This window comes from Argiope bruennichi, chromosome X2 (assembly GCF_947563725.1).
Source record: "Argiope bruennichi chromosome X2, qqArgBrue1.1, whole genome shotgun sequence".
NCBI classification, from domain to species: domain Eukaryota; kingdom Metazoa; phylum Arthropoda; class Arachnida; order Araneae; family Araneidae; genus Argiope; species Argiope bruennichi.
The window spans coordinates 120,319,650-120,335,133 of NC_079163.1; the positions used below are offsets into that span (position 1 = coordinate 120,319,650).

At 29.8% G+C, this 15,484-nt stretch overlaps 2 protein-coding genes across 3 annotated transcripts in view; one reads left to right on the forward strand and one right to left on the reverse strand.

The window, feature by feature from the left end:
* Window positions 1-322, reverse strand: part of LOC129960360 (uracil-DNA glycosylase-like) — a 148,891-nt gene extending 148,569 nt beyond the window's left edge. The window contains exon 1 of the mRNA XM_056073763.1: window positions 175-322. The gene's annotated coding sequence lies outside the window, so the exon portion shown is untranslated. The remainder of the gene's footprint in view (window positions 1-174) is intronic.
* Window positions 1-15,484, forward strand: part of LOC129960359 (uncharacterized) — a 163,211-nt gene that overhangs the window by 83,508 nt on the left and 64,219 nt on the right. For both annotated transcript variants that reach the window (XM_056073760.1, XM_056073759.1), the window contains one exon: window positions 14,678-14,784. In XM_056073760.1, the coding sequence (XP_055929735.1) occupies window positions 14,761-14,784 (24 nt within the window). In that variant the 5' untranslated portion in view covers window positions 14,678-14,760. The remainder of the gene's footprint in view (window positions 1-14,677; window positions 14,785-15,484) is intronic.

A 15,484-nucleotide genomic window follows, 5' to 3' on the forward strand; every position in this document is an offset into this window, starting at 1 on the left:
GATGAGCAATTTTATATCTGCTGCAATCATTTTTTACTTGCATCCCATTTTTCCGTTTACATGCTGAAGTAATTAATGATAAAAATGGGAGCTATAATATTTTGCTTAAACTTCGATCAGAGATAATTTTATAAAGATAAAGCTTAATTTTTGAAGTAAAGAAAGTATCCTTACTTGATGTTATGTCCGCGGAAATAAGCCATTTAATCTTGTTACCAAAAATGGCTTTCAATCCATTCTCTGACTTTGTGAATGACCCAGATGCGAAGGAGGGAAATAGTGTAAATATCTTCCTACCTTTAACCTTTCCGCATGTGCGCGGCTCAAGCACTACAAGATGTTTCAATGACAAACGCAAACTGCATCTATTTCATTCATTAACTTTTAGAACACGCACAGTTGTTGACTGCTGTTCGAATGGAAATTATACTTGATTTCGAAATGAAAGGTGGCTCGTCGGTATGTTTTGCGTATACGTAAAGGTCAAATTAAACCTACGCGTTGTTGTAAAATTTAACTCTAGCTAATTTCATTGACAATATATTGTTAAATCGAATAGTAATATGACTCGCATGTGATTAAAACCATTGCATTTAAACATTGTATTTCTTCTTTGTTTTTTTTCATCTTTATTTTAGACTCGTATAAAGTATGAATTTTTAAAAAAAGCTTTTATTGCAATTTTAGTTGAAACACTATATTGCATAAATTGCTTATTGAAATAGCAAAAATGGAATTGAAATTTCTTACTTCACTTGGATATAGAGATTTCAATTCGTAAGTTGATATTTTTTTAAGACGGAAAAACTATTTTAAAATAAAATACAAAGAGTTTCTATTGTTTATATTAAAAAGCAGTTTTCAACACCCTATAAACTTCTAACAAATTCTATTTTATTGAGAAAAAAAGATTGAGTAATATTTAAAATTTGAATACTTAAGAAAATTCTGTTCTCGATTTAGGAAAAGTATAGAATTTTAATTCATCGTATTTATAGCTGCAAAAATATAAAATTTCAGAGTAACTATAAATGTCCCAATAGTGCTTACTATATAGCAGAGCTTCTTTAATTAAGAGTCTAGATCCTAGAAGGAGCCACATACTGCAATTTTGTGAGTAATGAAATTATTCACAGCTCTTGCATCAATCAGATTCTTCATTATTAATTAATAAAATATGATTCAGGAAGTTATGAACAATTTCATTAAAACTTTGAAATAGATAAAATTGAATTACCAGTTGCTAACCATTATTTAATGCTACATTCCCTTTTACTTTCTAGTACGGGTCGCGGTGGCCTAGTGGTAATGTTTCGGCGTAGGGGCCGGAGGATTTCAGGTTCGAGATTTAATTCTACTAAAGATTCTCCGCGTGTACAGACCTGGACCACACTAAATATACGTCGTAGGTCAAATGTTTTTTGAGTGATCTGGTGCGAAAGTTTCGAGAGTAGGGTGTCGACTCAAGTGCTATTCTCCTCATCTGACCGTTACATGATCTTATGAGACTTCTCGCCCTGATATAGCTTCATAACGAGACGTTTTACTTTCTCGAATATGAAGTATATAATGTATAAAGGCTTATAGTCGTCAAAAGAAAATTCGATTTTGGGATTTTGACGAATCCACACGTTTTATATTTCCATGATATCAAAGACACCATTTTTAGAACTATGTCTGCTTGTGAATAAAGTGACTCAAACACACAGCAAGTTGGATGGATGAAATTTGGTATGTGGTCATTACACCAAAATTGGCTGTCTATTCGCACATGTGTGAATACAATAGCTGAAAAATGCAACGAACTAGATGTATGATGTTTGTGATATGGAATTATCACCAGATAGATCTGTGTTTAATATTAACGCAATCGATCTAAGGGAGGAGGTACAAAATGCATATTGGAAAGAAATGCAATGGCAAAATACATATTGGCAAATTGCTAAGAAATTTATCACAAAACGGGCCATATTGTGTAAATATACAAGAAGGTCGAGGGAAGAATATTCTCGCTGGTTTTCCTTTTTTATTGTTACGTACGATTGGGGTCGTAGAGCATTTTTTCTTTCACAGGAAGGGACTAAATATGCTTTTAAGCTAAATCTGATGGCCTGATGAGAAAGACTACGAAAGCTTAGTATATAACGTAGGCATCAGTTTTTCAAAATGCCTAGGATATAAATGCAATTCTAGGTCTTTTCTGAAGTGATTGACATATACAACTATGAAAGTGATGTCAATCCGGGAAACAGAAAAATCTGCATTCTGTCACTTTGTTTATAAAATGGCGGGAATCCATAGGAACTTGGACGCTGCAAAATCGATCGGCGATTATATTTTCGAAATACTAGCGTTATTCCCTCCCCCCCCCTTTTTGGAGACTTTTCCTCTCGTACAAATTGGAAATATATGAGAGAAAATGCTCCCCTCCTCTCTTATTGTTTTTTATTCTATCTCCTGGAATGGGGAAGATCCTGACACATCTTCAGCAAATTGGAGGAATTTTTTCGCTTATACGTCTTTATTTCTATGAAAAAAAGATTAGGTCGCACAGATGGAGATTTCAGTTGAGATAAGCAGCTCAGAAAGATTTCGTTGGAAATAGCGAAAGGAATCAAATGAGATTGGACGCTATTCTGTGCACTTTATTTATCTACAATGGCTTGGAAGTATTTTTAAGAGATTCTTTACGTCTGAAACCTTTAGGTTAAAGATGCTTAACTTTGATCAGATGTTGATTTTAGACAATGCATGCTTGCTTGCTTAGGGCACTTATTTAAGAAATAAATTTTGAAAGTGGAAGAAAAATTGTTAAAACGTTTCCTGCTAGCTACGAGAAAACTCGTAGATGACGTGTTTTGTCCACTATTTGCATCGTAGAAACTGAATAAGCCTATCTTTATAATAATTTATCAGTAGTATATTTAGGATTAATAATATAGTATGATTGAATGAAATTGGCTTCTGGAATCAGAAGCCTGCAATTCTCTTACATAGTCAACTTCTTAAAGCCTTCCACTTTTGTCAACCATCTATTTATATTTAAAAAAACTTTGTACCAAATTAATTTAATATATATATTTTTAATTAAACGAATTAATATTCGTTTAAACAAATCTTAATTAAGAACAATTTGTAACATAATACAGAAAAGGCTGCCTTCCACAGTTACTTCTCCGGAACGGTGAACAATAAAAGCATGAAAGATGCACATTCAATTCTAAACTCTATCTGTAGATACCTAATCCTTTCTTCAACTTTTAAAAACAATTATTATTCAAGATATTTAATAAAGAATGGGAAATTATTATGACAAATTCTTAGATTAAAATTATTAATTGAATGAACTATATAAAATAGGGATCTAAGCAATTGCATTTCCAGCGTCTTCTCGATTGCGTCTAGTGTATACTAAAACCTTGTATGTGTAGAAAAGACTTCTAATAAAAGAATTAATCAAAGTAAAGATGACCTTGTATCTCTCTCAAGCGATGTCGAGCAATAAAGTTAGTAAAATATGTTATATTATTCGATAGAGTCGCTAATTTACAGATAAAGAAACTCCACTTTTTCAGATTGATTTACTGTTATTGATTTAAATATGTGAAAATTGGTATTTGGCCTCTTTAGACAAACTTAGAATAAAAAGACTATAAAGAAAAATCTAGATAATATATGTTATACGGTATAATATGAGACATTTTACTAAAAAACTCATTTTTAATTAATTCAGCCCATATAGATTTGAATGCATTTGTTTTCATCCAATCTTAGGTCAAATGGTTGCTTTCTAAAATCAATCTAACATTTAGGATATTTATATTAGTACATTTGTATTACATATTTATATTATATCTATCCTATCTAGAAATGAACATAAAAGAGATGAACGTCCATCTATTTTAATTAAATGTGAATCAATATTTTTAAAATGTTTGTTGAATATTTCAATGAGCAATAATGAATGAAAAAAAACTTCTAGAAAACTACGAAAGAGTTTTATTTAACCTTTTTCATGCATATTACTTTTACTTCATCAAAGAAATTGAAATGAAGATTCTTTAATTGCATAGTTGTTGATTCTAAACATTATTTTACATCGAAATATCTTTGATATAAAATTTGTGTTAACACACCATTTCGTCTGTAATCAATAGATCCTAATGCTTTCTAAATTACGAGTATTGAAACCCACAGACTGTACGAAAGCCATCAAAGTATTTCGGTGTTAGACTTGCGTAACACAGCAATGCTATCTGCAATAATCATGTACTTATTATTAGAAAGCGCAATTAGCTTGTGTTTACCTAATAGCATTGATATAGGATGCATGTTATGAATCGAGATCTAATTTGTTTACTCTACTATTATATAAGGGACTCTAAATGGTATTTTGATGCGACAATCTAATTTTTTCCTACTGAGATTCAATTTCCTCAAGTTAACTTATTATGCTTAATTGTTATTTTGCATTGTGTACAATTTCTCGGCACTTCAACAATAGAAGATATTTTATAGCATTTTTGTTGGCACTTTCATATTATTAAGAAGAGATGTGAGATAACCCTCTTTCAAGGGGGATATATTAAGTTTTATAATAATATTATTATTCTCTATGGTCCAAAATACAAAACATTGTCGACAATATCAACAACCAGCTTTTCCAGCTTGAATAGAATGCTAATCAGTGTATTAACCTCGTTTATAATTACGTAGATGCACTATTATTCTATTTGCATAGATTTTCCCTTATTTTTTCACATTTTATTATGTCGGGCATTTGTTTTTCGCTGTTTCTGATATTTTTTGTAGTTCATGAAAACATTTTTTGTGTTTTATTTTTACTTTATGTTTGTATTTTTAAACTTCATTCGTATTTTTGACTTTATATGTATATGTCTTATAGTTTCACATAATTTGTATTTCAATTTGAGTCACTTTTTACAATTACTTCTTCTATTTAATTACTAATTAATTGATCAGGAATCGCAATGACTCTAATAATAGGGATACGGATACTTTTATGCTGTATGTTAACCCATTTATAAAATTATTAATTTTTCATAATCGATTGCTTTAAGAAAAAAAGTCTTTACTGTAAACGTAAACAAACTGAAAAATTTAGCTTTAAGAATAGTCATTTTTTCTTGTGTTTCTAAGCACTCTTACATAACTAACAGCAAGTATGAAAAAATTATTTTAACAATACATAGCGTAGAATATAAATTCATATTTTAAAAGAAAAACGAAAGATTAATATACTACTAAAGACAATTATTTAGTTTTTTTACATTGAACTGTTTGCAATAATAACGAGTTTACACCGTTTTCTTTCAAAAATAATTCGAATATAGAAAAAAAATCATAGTCTTTATTCTGCTCTTTTAAATTGAAACCATAAAAGCTTTTAAATATTTACAGAAGAACATATGAAAACAAAAATGGGGAGTTTTCTGCTTTTTTTATTATACATACTCTTTTATATATTTGTATATATACTCTCGTTGGTTTAAACATAAATATATTCTCCGCTACTATTTGTAGAATGAATGTAAAATGAATTTTAAAAAGAATTTTCCATTAATTAATAAAAAAATATGAAATTGAATCGTCTACTAAATAAAATATTTAACACAAAGTTCATTTATTAATTCTCATATAAAATATACAATTTATAATCGTATAATCACCTTCCTCTATCTATCGTTTTAAAGTGTAATAAGTTTATTTATTAATTCTCATGCAAAAATCTTATAAATAATTGACAAAATATAATATCTATCTTTGTCTCTTTCTATAAAATCTTTTTTTTCAACATCGTAATCTGAATCTTCATAAGAAAAATAAAATGATCTTATGTCTTTGATTTCTCGTGCATCTGCCTTTCATTTATACTCTTCTCCTTTCATAGAGGAAGAAATATTCTTACACAATGCTAAAAGAGTGCAGAACAGACAGAAAGATTAAAATAAAGAAAAAGTGAAAAAGAAATCAAAAAGTAAGGCTTGTATGTGCAAACGCGTTTTTTTCACCTAATGTAAGCTCTGCGTCCATCCGTGTTACTATAAATAGCAACTAGCTTTCTATACGCAGTGTGGAGCTATTCCTTTCAGAAGAAAATAGAGGCGGTTGTACCACTTCCCAAAATCGATGGCTTCCTTTTTGGATCGCTATTGGCTGGTGAAACCCGAAAAATGGGAATCGCTTCCAAGTTTTCCATGTGTCACTAAATAAGGGATAGCCTGTGTCTAATTATTTACTTAGCAACTTCCCAATGAACTTCAGTGAGAGAATTCTGGCAGAGAGCCAAATTTTGTATTTATTTACAAACTAGGTAACCTCTTTGGGAGATTGTTACTCGAGGCATCAGTCGGCGGACAGGTGGGATGAGGTGGAGTGGAATATGGGTGGGTTAAATGAAAGAAATCGAAGAGTTGAATTGTATTTTATAAACCCTAAAGCTGGGTAATGTACAAAATAAATATATAAAATACCTCCTTTCGATATGATTATAAATAAGATTAAATTTTTGCTGAATTATAGAATTAGCTGCTATAAAGAAAGGAAATAGGCAGCTTTCTTCTTGTGTATTTAATTAACTTATAAATACTGTATTTTCAACACGAAATATGAAATCCCACATTTTCTGATAAAAATTTTAATTCAATCTTTAATTCTGAAAAATTCTCTTCTTAATATAATGTGAGTTCGTGTAATTTACCTGAAGCATGCATTGCTTACTTGATATTTGACTCCCCCCCCCCACAAATCATTTTAAACCTGGATGAAGATAAGAATTCTATGATAGTTTAAATGTTGGAGTTATATTAATTTCAAGGAAAATAAATTTGATATACAAAACCCATTTTTAAATTTTTTGTTTAAATAATAAATTTTAAAATAGAAAAATTTAAAACATATTTCGCTACCCTGACGACTGATAATATAATTCTTTTTTATCATTTTAACTTTAATACGATACGCAGCTTAATAAATCGGTTTAGCAATTAATACGCAGAATTCTTTCTTACTTTCATTGTTAGGCAGAAATATAGAAGATGAAGTATCTTCCACGAAGATACAATCAACCTTGCTCAGCGAGTACTTCGCATAATGAACAAAAGAAAATGCAAAGAAGTGACTAGTTTACCAAGAGATGTTACACAGAACGAGCGTCGAAGAGATATCGTGACGTTATATACTGGATAAGCTTGTATTAGTCCGCAATGAATGTTTCTTTGAAGAGAAACCTGTATCTATATGGAAGAAATTTTGACCGGATAGCGTTTTCAAAAGCGACTCCGAGGGATTTGAACAAGTGCCTGTAGAGGAGCCTTAACCATTGAAATCTTATCATTGGCCACGATTATGGGGCTAGAGATGAATAGCAAACAAATCGAAGAGCATAGCTAAGACTAACGAAGAGCTTATGAAGCTGCATTCTGTGATACAGCTAAAAGTTGCAAAAAAGACTTGGTCATAAGAGGATGAAAATATACACAACTAAGCAACAGCCTTCTAATGAAATAAGAAAGATATTGAAAGCATGGGAAAATATTGCATCGTATGTTGAGAAGCGTTACCCTGCTAAGGCTATAGCTACGCGCTCTACAAATTCATTTAACGATAATGCTGCGTCTCATTTTCATCAAATTCTGAGGTGTAGCGAAAGATGACTGTCTTAAGACAATTTTCTTTAAAAAATAAGCACGAATTAGGAATAATAAATGACATTATTTTCAGTTTGTTTGAGTATTTTTCTCGAAATGGAACATATTGTCCTGTTTTACATGGATATCTATAGAACAAATTGTTTCGCTTAACGAGTGTTTCTCATTACGAATAAGATTCCGGGACGAGTTATGCTCGCTAAGCATAATATATTTTTTAATAATAATTTTAATAATAATAATTTTCCCATGTGCTCGAGCTGATAATTTAAATTGGAATGAAATGGGTATTTTCCTCTTGAAATTCAAGAATATATTTTATTACAGTTACTTAAAGATCTTTCATTTTGAAAACGGTATGTAAATATTTTCGAAAATAGCTTTGTTAAAAATAAAAGAGAAAAAATAGAAAAGGAAAATTTTGAGCAAAACTGTTAAAACCCTCTTCTGTTCGAATAATTTCTTTGTACAAAGACCTTTTAAGCTGTGAGTTCTATTTCCAGAGGGGATCCTAAAAACATTAATATCCCTCCTATCTATTTATTCTTTCGGTCAGTTAATAGAGGTAATCAAGAATAATTAATCGATTCGAGACATTTATTTAAATCTTTCAAATAAATAAATTTATTTTTTCTTTTTATTGTTAATTTATGCTTCATGGACTTAATTTATTTTTCTTTTCCATTTCGGGTTGCGAAAAAAATCATGTGCATTTGATCTTGAGCGAAAAAGGGTTAAGAAACACTTTAACAAGTTTTAAAAATGAAACACCTTCTGTGATTAGGGAGGCAACAAATCAATCATACTAATGAAATATTCCTGCCCACGTTTGACATTTTGGATTCCATTCATTCAAGTTCAAATAAAGGTCATGAATTGTGTCTATCGTTTCTACATTTCTCTAAACTGGTTATGCAATTTTTATTAAATTCCGTTTTTGTATTAAAGTTAAACTGCGTTATGGCAAGTGGCAGAAGATATAATTTGTTAAGCCTTTGCACTCGGATGGTGACTTACCCTTCAAGACGGTACATCATTTTGACATTTGATTTATTTATTTTTCAATTTTGATTGTTAAAAACGTGTACAGAGTGGTAAAAAGACGTAGATTCATTTTGTCATGGAAATTCAACTTAAAACAATTGTATGTATTTATTTTTTGGTATAATAAATAAGTCCATGTATTAAGTGAATAATTGTACATCGAATTACTTTTCCGAGTGCATGGGGTTAAATATAACCGAAACTAAATAATATGCTTCCTCTGGCTATTGAGTTTTAATAATTACTTTCCATTTCGGAAATCATATTTAAACCAAATTTGCATTTTGGGAATATTTGACGATTATTTATGAAACATCTTAGAATTTTGACTATTTGTGCAATTTTTTTTTATTCTCTCCTTATCGTATGCGAAGTATCTAAAGAGAAAGCATTGTGATTGTTAAAAAATTTGTCCTCGAGAGTTTTATAAATTTCCACATCTTAAACTTCACAAAATAAAAATTTTTTTAAGAATAATTATATCTATTTAATTGTTTAACAAGCTAGATAAATGAGATTTGGATGTGTATAACCCAAACTGTAGATTTCTACCGAATCCTTCTTCCGGAAATTTGTCTGTCTGTTCGTCCCTTTGCTTGTGAACACAATAACTAAAAAAAGCCACAGCTAGATAAGTGAAATGAAATCATTGGTTTTGTTGCCAGATTGTATCAAATTTTGGAGCGAGTACATTAACGGGTGACTATCTAAAGGTTTGCTAATTCGTGTGCATGTTATTTCATCAAATTACCAAAGGGTTATCATTCTGTCTGTTCGAGTGTATGAACATGATGAACCAAAGAGATATTAACGAACATATATAAAATTCGGTAGGTAATATCAAAATTGCAGATTTATGTCAAATTTTTAGCCTAATTGGTTAGTGGAAACAGGACCAAAATGCATAGTAGATATTTTTCACTATACCACAAAGCTAATTGCAAAAAGCCATATTATGTAAGTAAACAAAAAAGTTGAAGCGAGAATATTCTCCCTGGTTTTCATTTCTACCTGCATCATGTATCTTAGTTTTAAAATCTCTGATAACAGTAAAAATAAATTAATCATCTTAAAATATTGAGCTTTTTGGAAGAATATTAGATGTTTAAATAAGCAGCTTTAAGAAGTTCATAGAATATATTAATTTTTTTTAAAAAAAAATCTGCTTTTTTAGGCTAAAAGAATTTGGTTATTAATAACATAATTCTTGTCATCATGAGAGATTTATTAACTCTTACTAAATTAGCTTTTTTTTATTTAAAGGTTATAGAAAGATTATTTGATTACAAATTATTGTTTAAAGAAACGCTTTATTCAAGACAGTCCGTTAGGGTCGATTTCAGTTGCAGAAAAATCAGATTCAGATATTGCTTAGAAAATATTCGCTCAAATATTTTGAACCAAACAGTTATTCCATTTTTTAAATTTAAACTATATGAAAATCAAACTGAGTTTTTCTCTCTCTCTCTGTTTTTACTTTTTGACTAGACAAACATCGATTCTTTTTACCCATTGCATTCTTCTTCTTACTGTTAGTAAACCATGGATGTTGCAGCTATATAATGTTTACCAGTATCAAAAAATTGGTAAAATGCCAACCGAGTTCTTTACTTTGTGTAAAATATAAAGAACGTTAATATGTATCCCTGAAACATTGTCTTAGATTCTTTTACGAAAGTCAAAATTGTATTTCGTGGAAAGGGATTCTGAACTCTTTTTCTTGAAAGCTGTTATCGACTTTTTTTGAATTCTGATATGTTTTTCAATTTGATTATATATTATTGATTCGATAGGTATGGAACATAAACACGAAACAGCTAATATATATTTCATATTAACATAAAATACATTTCATATATTAATTGACTCTTTTCAAAAATGTTCATGCTTTTTTCATTTGCTTACTTTCTACATTTTTTCGTCTTATAAAAAGCATTAAGCATATTCCTCATCATGAAACTATGTTTAGGAGTTTACGATTTTTATTTAAAGTATTAAGATTAAATTTTATTTTGCTGTATTGGAATTACTTAAAATTTCATTTAGAATTATTAATACACTACCTTTAATTGTTTAAAAATCATGTGAAGTTTACAATGAAAGTGTGATTTTAATGCGATTTGGAAAGACTACTTCTTTTCTTCAAGAAATGGTAACTCCAATATTCCAATATAGAGGATAATTATGATAATATGTGCTTATAATATATAGCTTTCTAAATAAAGATTATGCTTAGTGAAATATTCTTTCTCTGAAGTAAAATTTCATTAGAAATAAAGAATTCTGCTTATGCAGCTGTTGCAATCCAATTCAGTAAATAATTCCACATATTTTTAGAGCTATATTGTAACGCGCTTGTATGAAATTCTGAGAGATAAGCAATTTAAAAAGAAAAATTCATGAACCACGTCTTAAAACAATAAGATGAGTGATAAAATTTCTTTCAAGAATGTCCTACTAATGCGAGTTTTTGGGGACAAGAATTCTCTAAAGCTATCCTACCGCATACCTATACGAAATTCAAAGAAATTATTTTTTAGTTCATATCTTCCTTTTTTGAAAAATTAATTAAAGCTGCTGCGATTGGAAACTTTTTAACAAATTATCTTGATTAGACAGTTTAGGAAGTTTATAAGTCACATTCGGTTAATAATTGACGATAAGTTAAATAAGTGGCAACTTCCTCATTTAAATATTTATTGTTCACTCGGTATAAGAAATAACATGCGGTTGCTAAAAATACACTAAATCGTCGCCTTTGTATTAAAATGTTACATGTCGATTATCTCACACAATATAACTTAATAAATTTTAATGTAACGGCTGGAACTACAAGTGACAAAGTTCGTGACAATATGCGTTATAACATATCGCATACAACAATTTGAAAGCAGGTGTAGATAACATACACAAGTATTTTGCATCTATTAAATGTTTTGGCAGATTTGAAATACGACATTTTGATATAACACTGGCAAAATATCTAATTCCTTGGTGGTCATTGCTAATTAAAAATGAATTGAAAATATTAAGCAATGAAACTGGAGTAAAAGAATCATGGCAATTTATGCTTTCCAAGTAAATGTGTTATTGTAATACCTTGCATATGAAAAATAAGGAAATGACGCCACAGAACTGTGTTAGGCAGAATTTAATTAGAAGGCATGCACATTTTTATTAATTACGAGACTGTGTTGTCACTTATATTTATTTGATTAAATATCGATAGATCATTAAAATATATTACTAACGGTTATTTTCCGTATTCGAAATTATTGAAAATAATTAATCAAAATACTATTTTCTTGATTAGTTGGTTTTTGAAATTAATTAATGCGGTAAAAAATGTTTATTTTACTAAAAAAGATAATTCAATTTTCTGCTGTCATATCTCCTCTACTTTCTTTCTTTAAATTCAAAAAATACTTTTTATTCTTTATATAAGCAATATTAAACAAAAGAGTTCTTAGAATAAAAAATCATGTTTTCGGAGAACTCGAAAACTCTTTTTTTCACTCTCAAGCTCAGGTTAAACAAAAATGCACAAAAGCAGAGATTATATATCAGCAAAAATATTTGCTTTTTTTGTTTACCTTGACGATATTTCAGCAAACGTGGCCATATTTTTCGAGTTTTATTGCGTATCTCATGATTATTTTTCTCAGTTATTTTTTAATATTTCGTCATTTTTAAAACGGTTCCAGATTTATATAATATTTAAATTCCGTAAATATTGTGAAAGAAAATAAAATTGAATTTATAAATGAGAATTCACTGCGCTTTATTTTAATAACTATTAATATTTTTATAATTCAGAATGGTTTGCTTTTGCATTCTGTTTATCGAATTATCTGTTTGTTTGTTTTTTATAATCGAATTATTTCTAAAAGAATCCTTAACTTTAATTAACTATCTCAAAATGACATGAATTAGAGATTCGGATTTTTTTTTAAAAAAATTGCCATTTTAGATATCATTGTCTTTTAATGAATGCGATTCAGAATGATGAATTCTATCTACAATTGTTTATAATAAAGTTTCTTCATCAGCGAATTCGGATATCGTTTAAGTTTAGCAAAATAGGATTCTTGAGGTGAGTGGATGAAAATTTCATACAAGTGATTTTTATACATTTCATATGGTCAATAATCAAAAATGTTTTGATTAAAATATGATCGATATTCATTGGCAAGCTTTATTTTATACTAATCACCATCTGTAACTAACCGGTTCGTCCAGAATATTGGTTGTATTTGCTTTTAATTAAATCTCTTACTTATATGTTTACAATTTTTTTCAAGATGCTATTTTTAAGCATCAAATTGTAATGTACATTAAAACCGTGTATTTTAATATCTTTACACTTGTTCATTGTACGTATGAACCAACCGAATAGTGTCAAATCTCACGAGACCATAGTACTATTAGAACGTAACTCTCCAGATAATTTTACTTCATAGGAATGTTATTTTCTCATTTTTCATATAAACTAATTAGACATTTAATAGAATCCTTCTCCCTTATTTAAATATATATATATATAGAAGAAAATTACGAGATCAAATATTTGAGGAACAAAAAAAAACGGCTTGAATTTCGGTACAGCAATGAAATCTGTTGTTGAAAATTATGCAAAACAGCCTTTTTGAAAAATTGCCGAAATCAGAAAAAAAAATTGTACACCCATTAAATTGGTGTTATAAAAAATATAATTATTTAAACTTGAAATTGGTATGAAATTCGTTTTTATGAAATAATATTTCGGAAGTTATTGCTGAAAAATACCAAAATCTCTCTTAATTTTTATTAATTAAATTTCTTACTAAAATCTTAAAACACACACACACAAAAAAAAAAAAACCCCGTCTTGATATGTACATTCCTACAACCCAAATAATATTCATTCTAAATTTTGTAACTCTGGGTCAAACGATCTATCCTGTAGAATGCCAACACACACCCACACACAGTAAAGAAGACACATTTTCTTCTTTTTAATTAGTAGATACTTTTATCTACTAGAGCATCAATTATTTTCAGCTGGAGGACCTTTTCCAGCAGAAACCTCGCGTCAGTGCAGACACGATGTTCGGAAAGAGTTTTTTCCCCTCCAAAAAGGCAGGGAGATTTTTTCCCTAATGGGAAATGACCTTTACTGAAAAAATGAATCTCTATCCTATTGCTGAGTTTCCATATGGGGGGAAGGTTAATCTAATAAATCCACTGAGTATATTGAGTAATTCAGAAGATGGGGAAACTTAAAATCAATAATACAATACGAGTGAAAATACTATTTCACTGCAAGATTGGAAATTAAACCGAACTTGTTTCCCCAGAAATTATTGGTAATAAAGTTTAAATTTTAAGCCAACAGACTGCTCCGATCAGAACAGAACAATTCATCTAGTTATGTATTACACCGGATAACTCTTTGAATGGAGTGGCAGCTTATGAATGCATATTATGTGCTCCTCCAAAAGGGAGCGTATGTCAGAACAGAAATAATACATTTCCGTGAATTAAGCGCCTCTTTTTATGGTAAAACGGAGCATGAGCAACGGAAATGTTCTTAAGTTTTGCGAAAAATATAATTTTCCTCTTTTCACGTTACAACTTTAGAATGGAAGAAGAATGATTGAACTTCATAAGCCATTATTTCATGTAACAAGTCATGAATTACAGAAATATCACTAGGTTGAAAGTGTGAACTATTCCACCAATAAAATCTGCTTCTTAAAAAATAAAAATAGGATTTATTTTTATCGTTTCTGAGCTTTCTACCTTTATTTATATACGGATTATTGCTTTTTAAAATAGTCCAGGTTTCTGAAGAAATTCTTTCGAAAACCTGGAGCTTTATTTACAGGCGATTATTTTACATATGAAATACCAAGATTTATTGTGAATAAATAATAATACTATTGATTATAAATTCTAACGAAACGGTTTTTTTCTCTTTTCAGACAGCGCGGCCAAAGGTCGAACGATCAGGCCTTTTCATGCAGGGTGCTCCTATAAGAGGACATAAACAAAGCTCTCCCCCACCATGATACCTTCACATCGCAACAACGTAAGTAAATAATTCGCACATTTTCAAAATTGGAATCCTCGAAAAATGAGAGAAGACGACAATTTTTTTGAAGCAGCCAAAAGAAGATTTTAAATTACACTCATGTCCATAAAGTAAGGATAATGCAAGTTCAGGAAAAGAAAGAGTGAGAAGCAAAACAAATGTGACTTATTTGTAAAGTCTATTTATTAAACAAAAGGTAAAGAGCAAAAAAAGATGCTATATATTTCATATCATTAATAAAAATTGCAATTTTTTACTCCGTGGAGCAAATTACAAAAAAAAAAAAAAAAAAAAAGAGAAAACTATTTACAAAAACCAAATATTACATAGTTGGTATGATGGTTAATATATAGTATGTCTCCCAGACGATGAAATAAAGTCCGTATAATGCCTAGGCATGCTGAATATAAAATTATCGATTTGATCTTGGGGAATATTACACCACTCATCAAGCAATGTTCTTCGAAATTCCGGTAGACATGTAGGAGGTGGTTGACGGGCTGCAGCTCATCGGCATGCATGTCCCACACATGCTCTATTGGATTCAAGTCCGGTGAGAATGCTGGTCAATCCATACGGGTGATATCCTCCGATCGAAGGCATTTGTTTACGAAGTTTGCACGGTGAGGACGGGCTTTGTCATCCATAAACACGAATTCTGCGCCCATGACGCCCCGAAACAAAGTACATGTTGTTC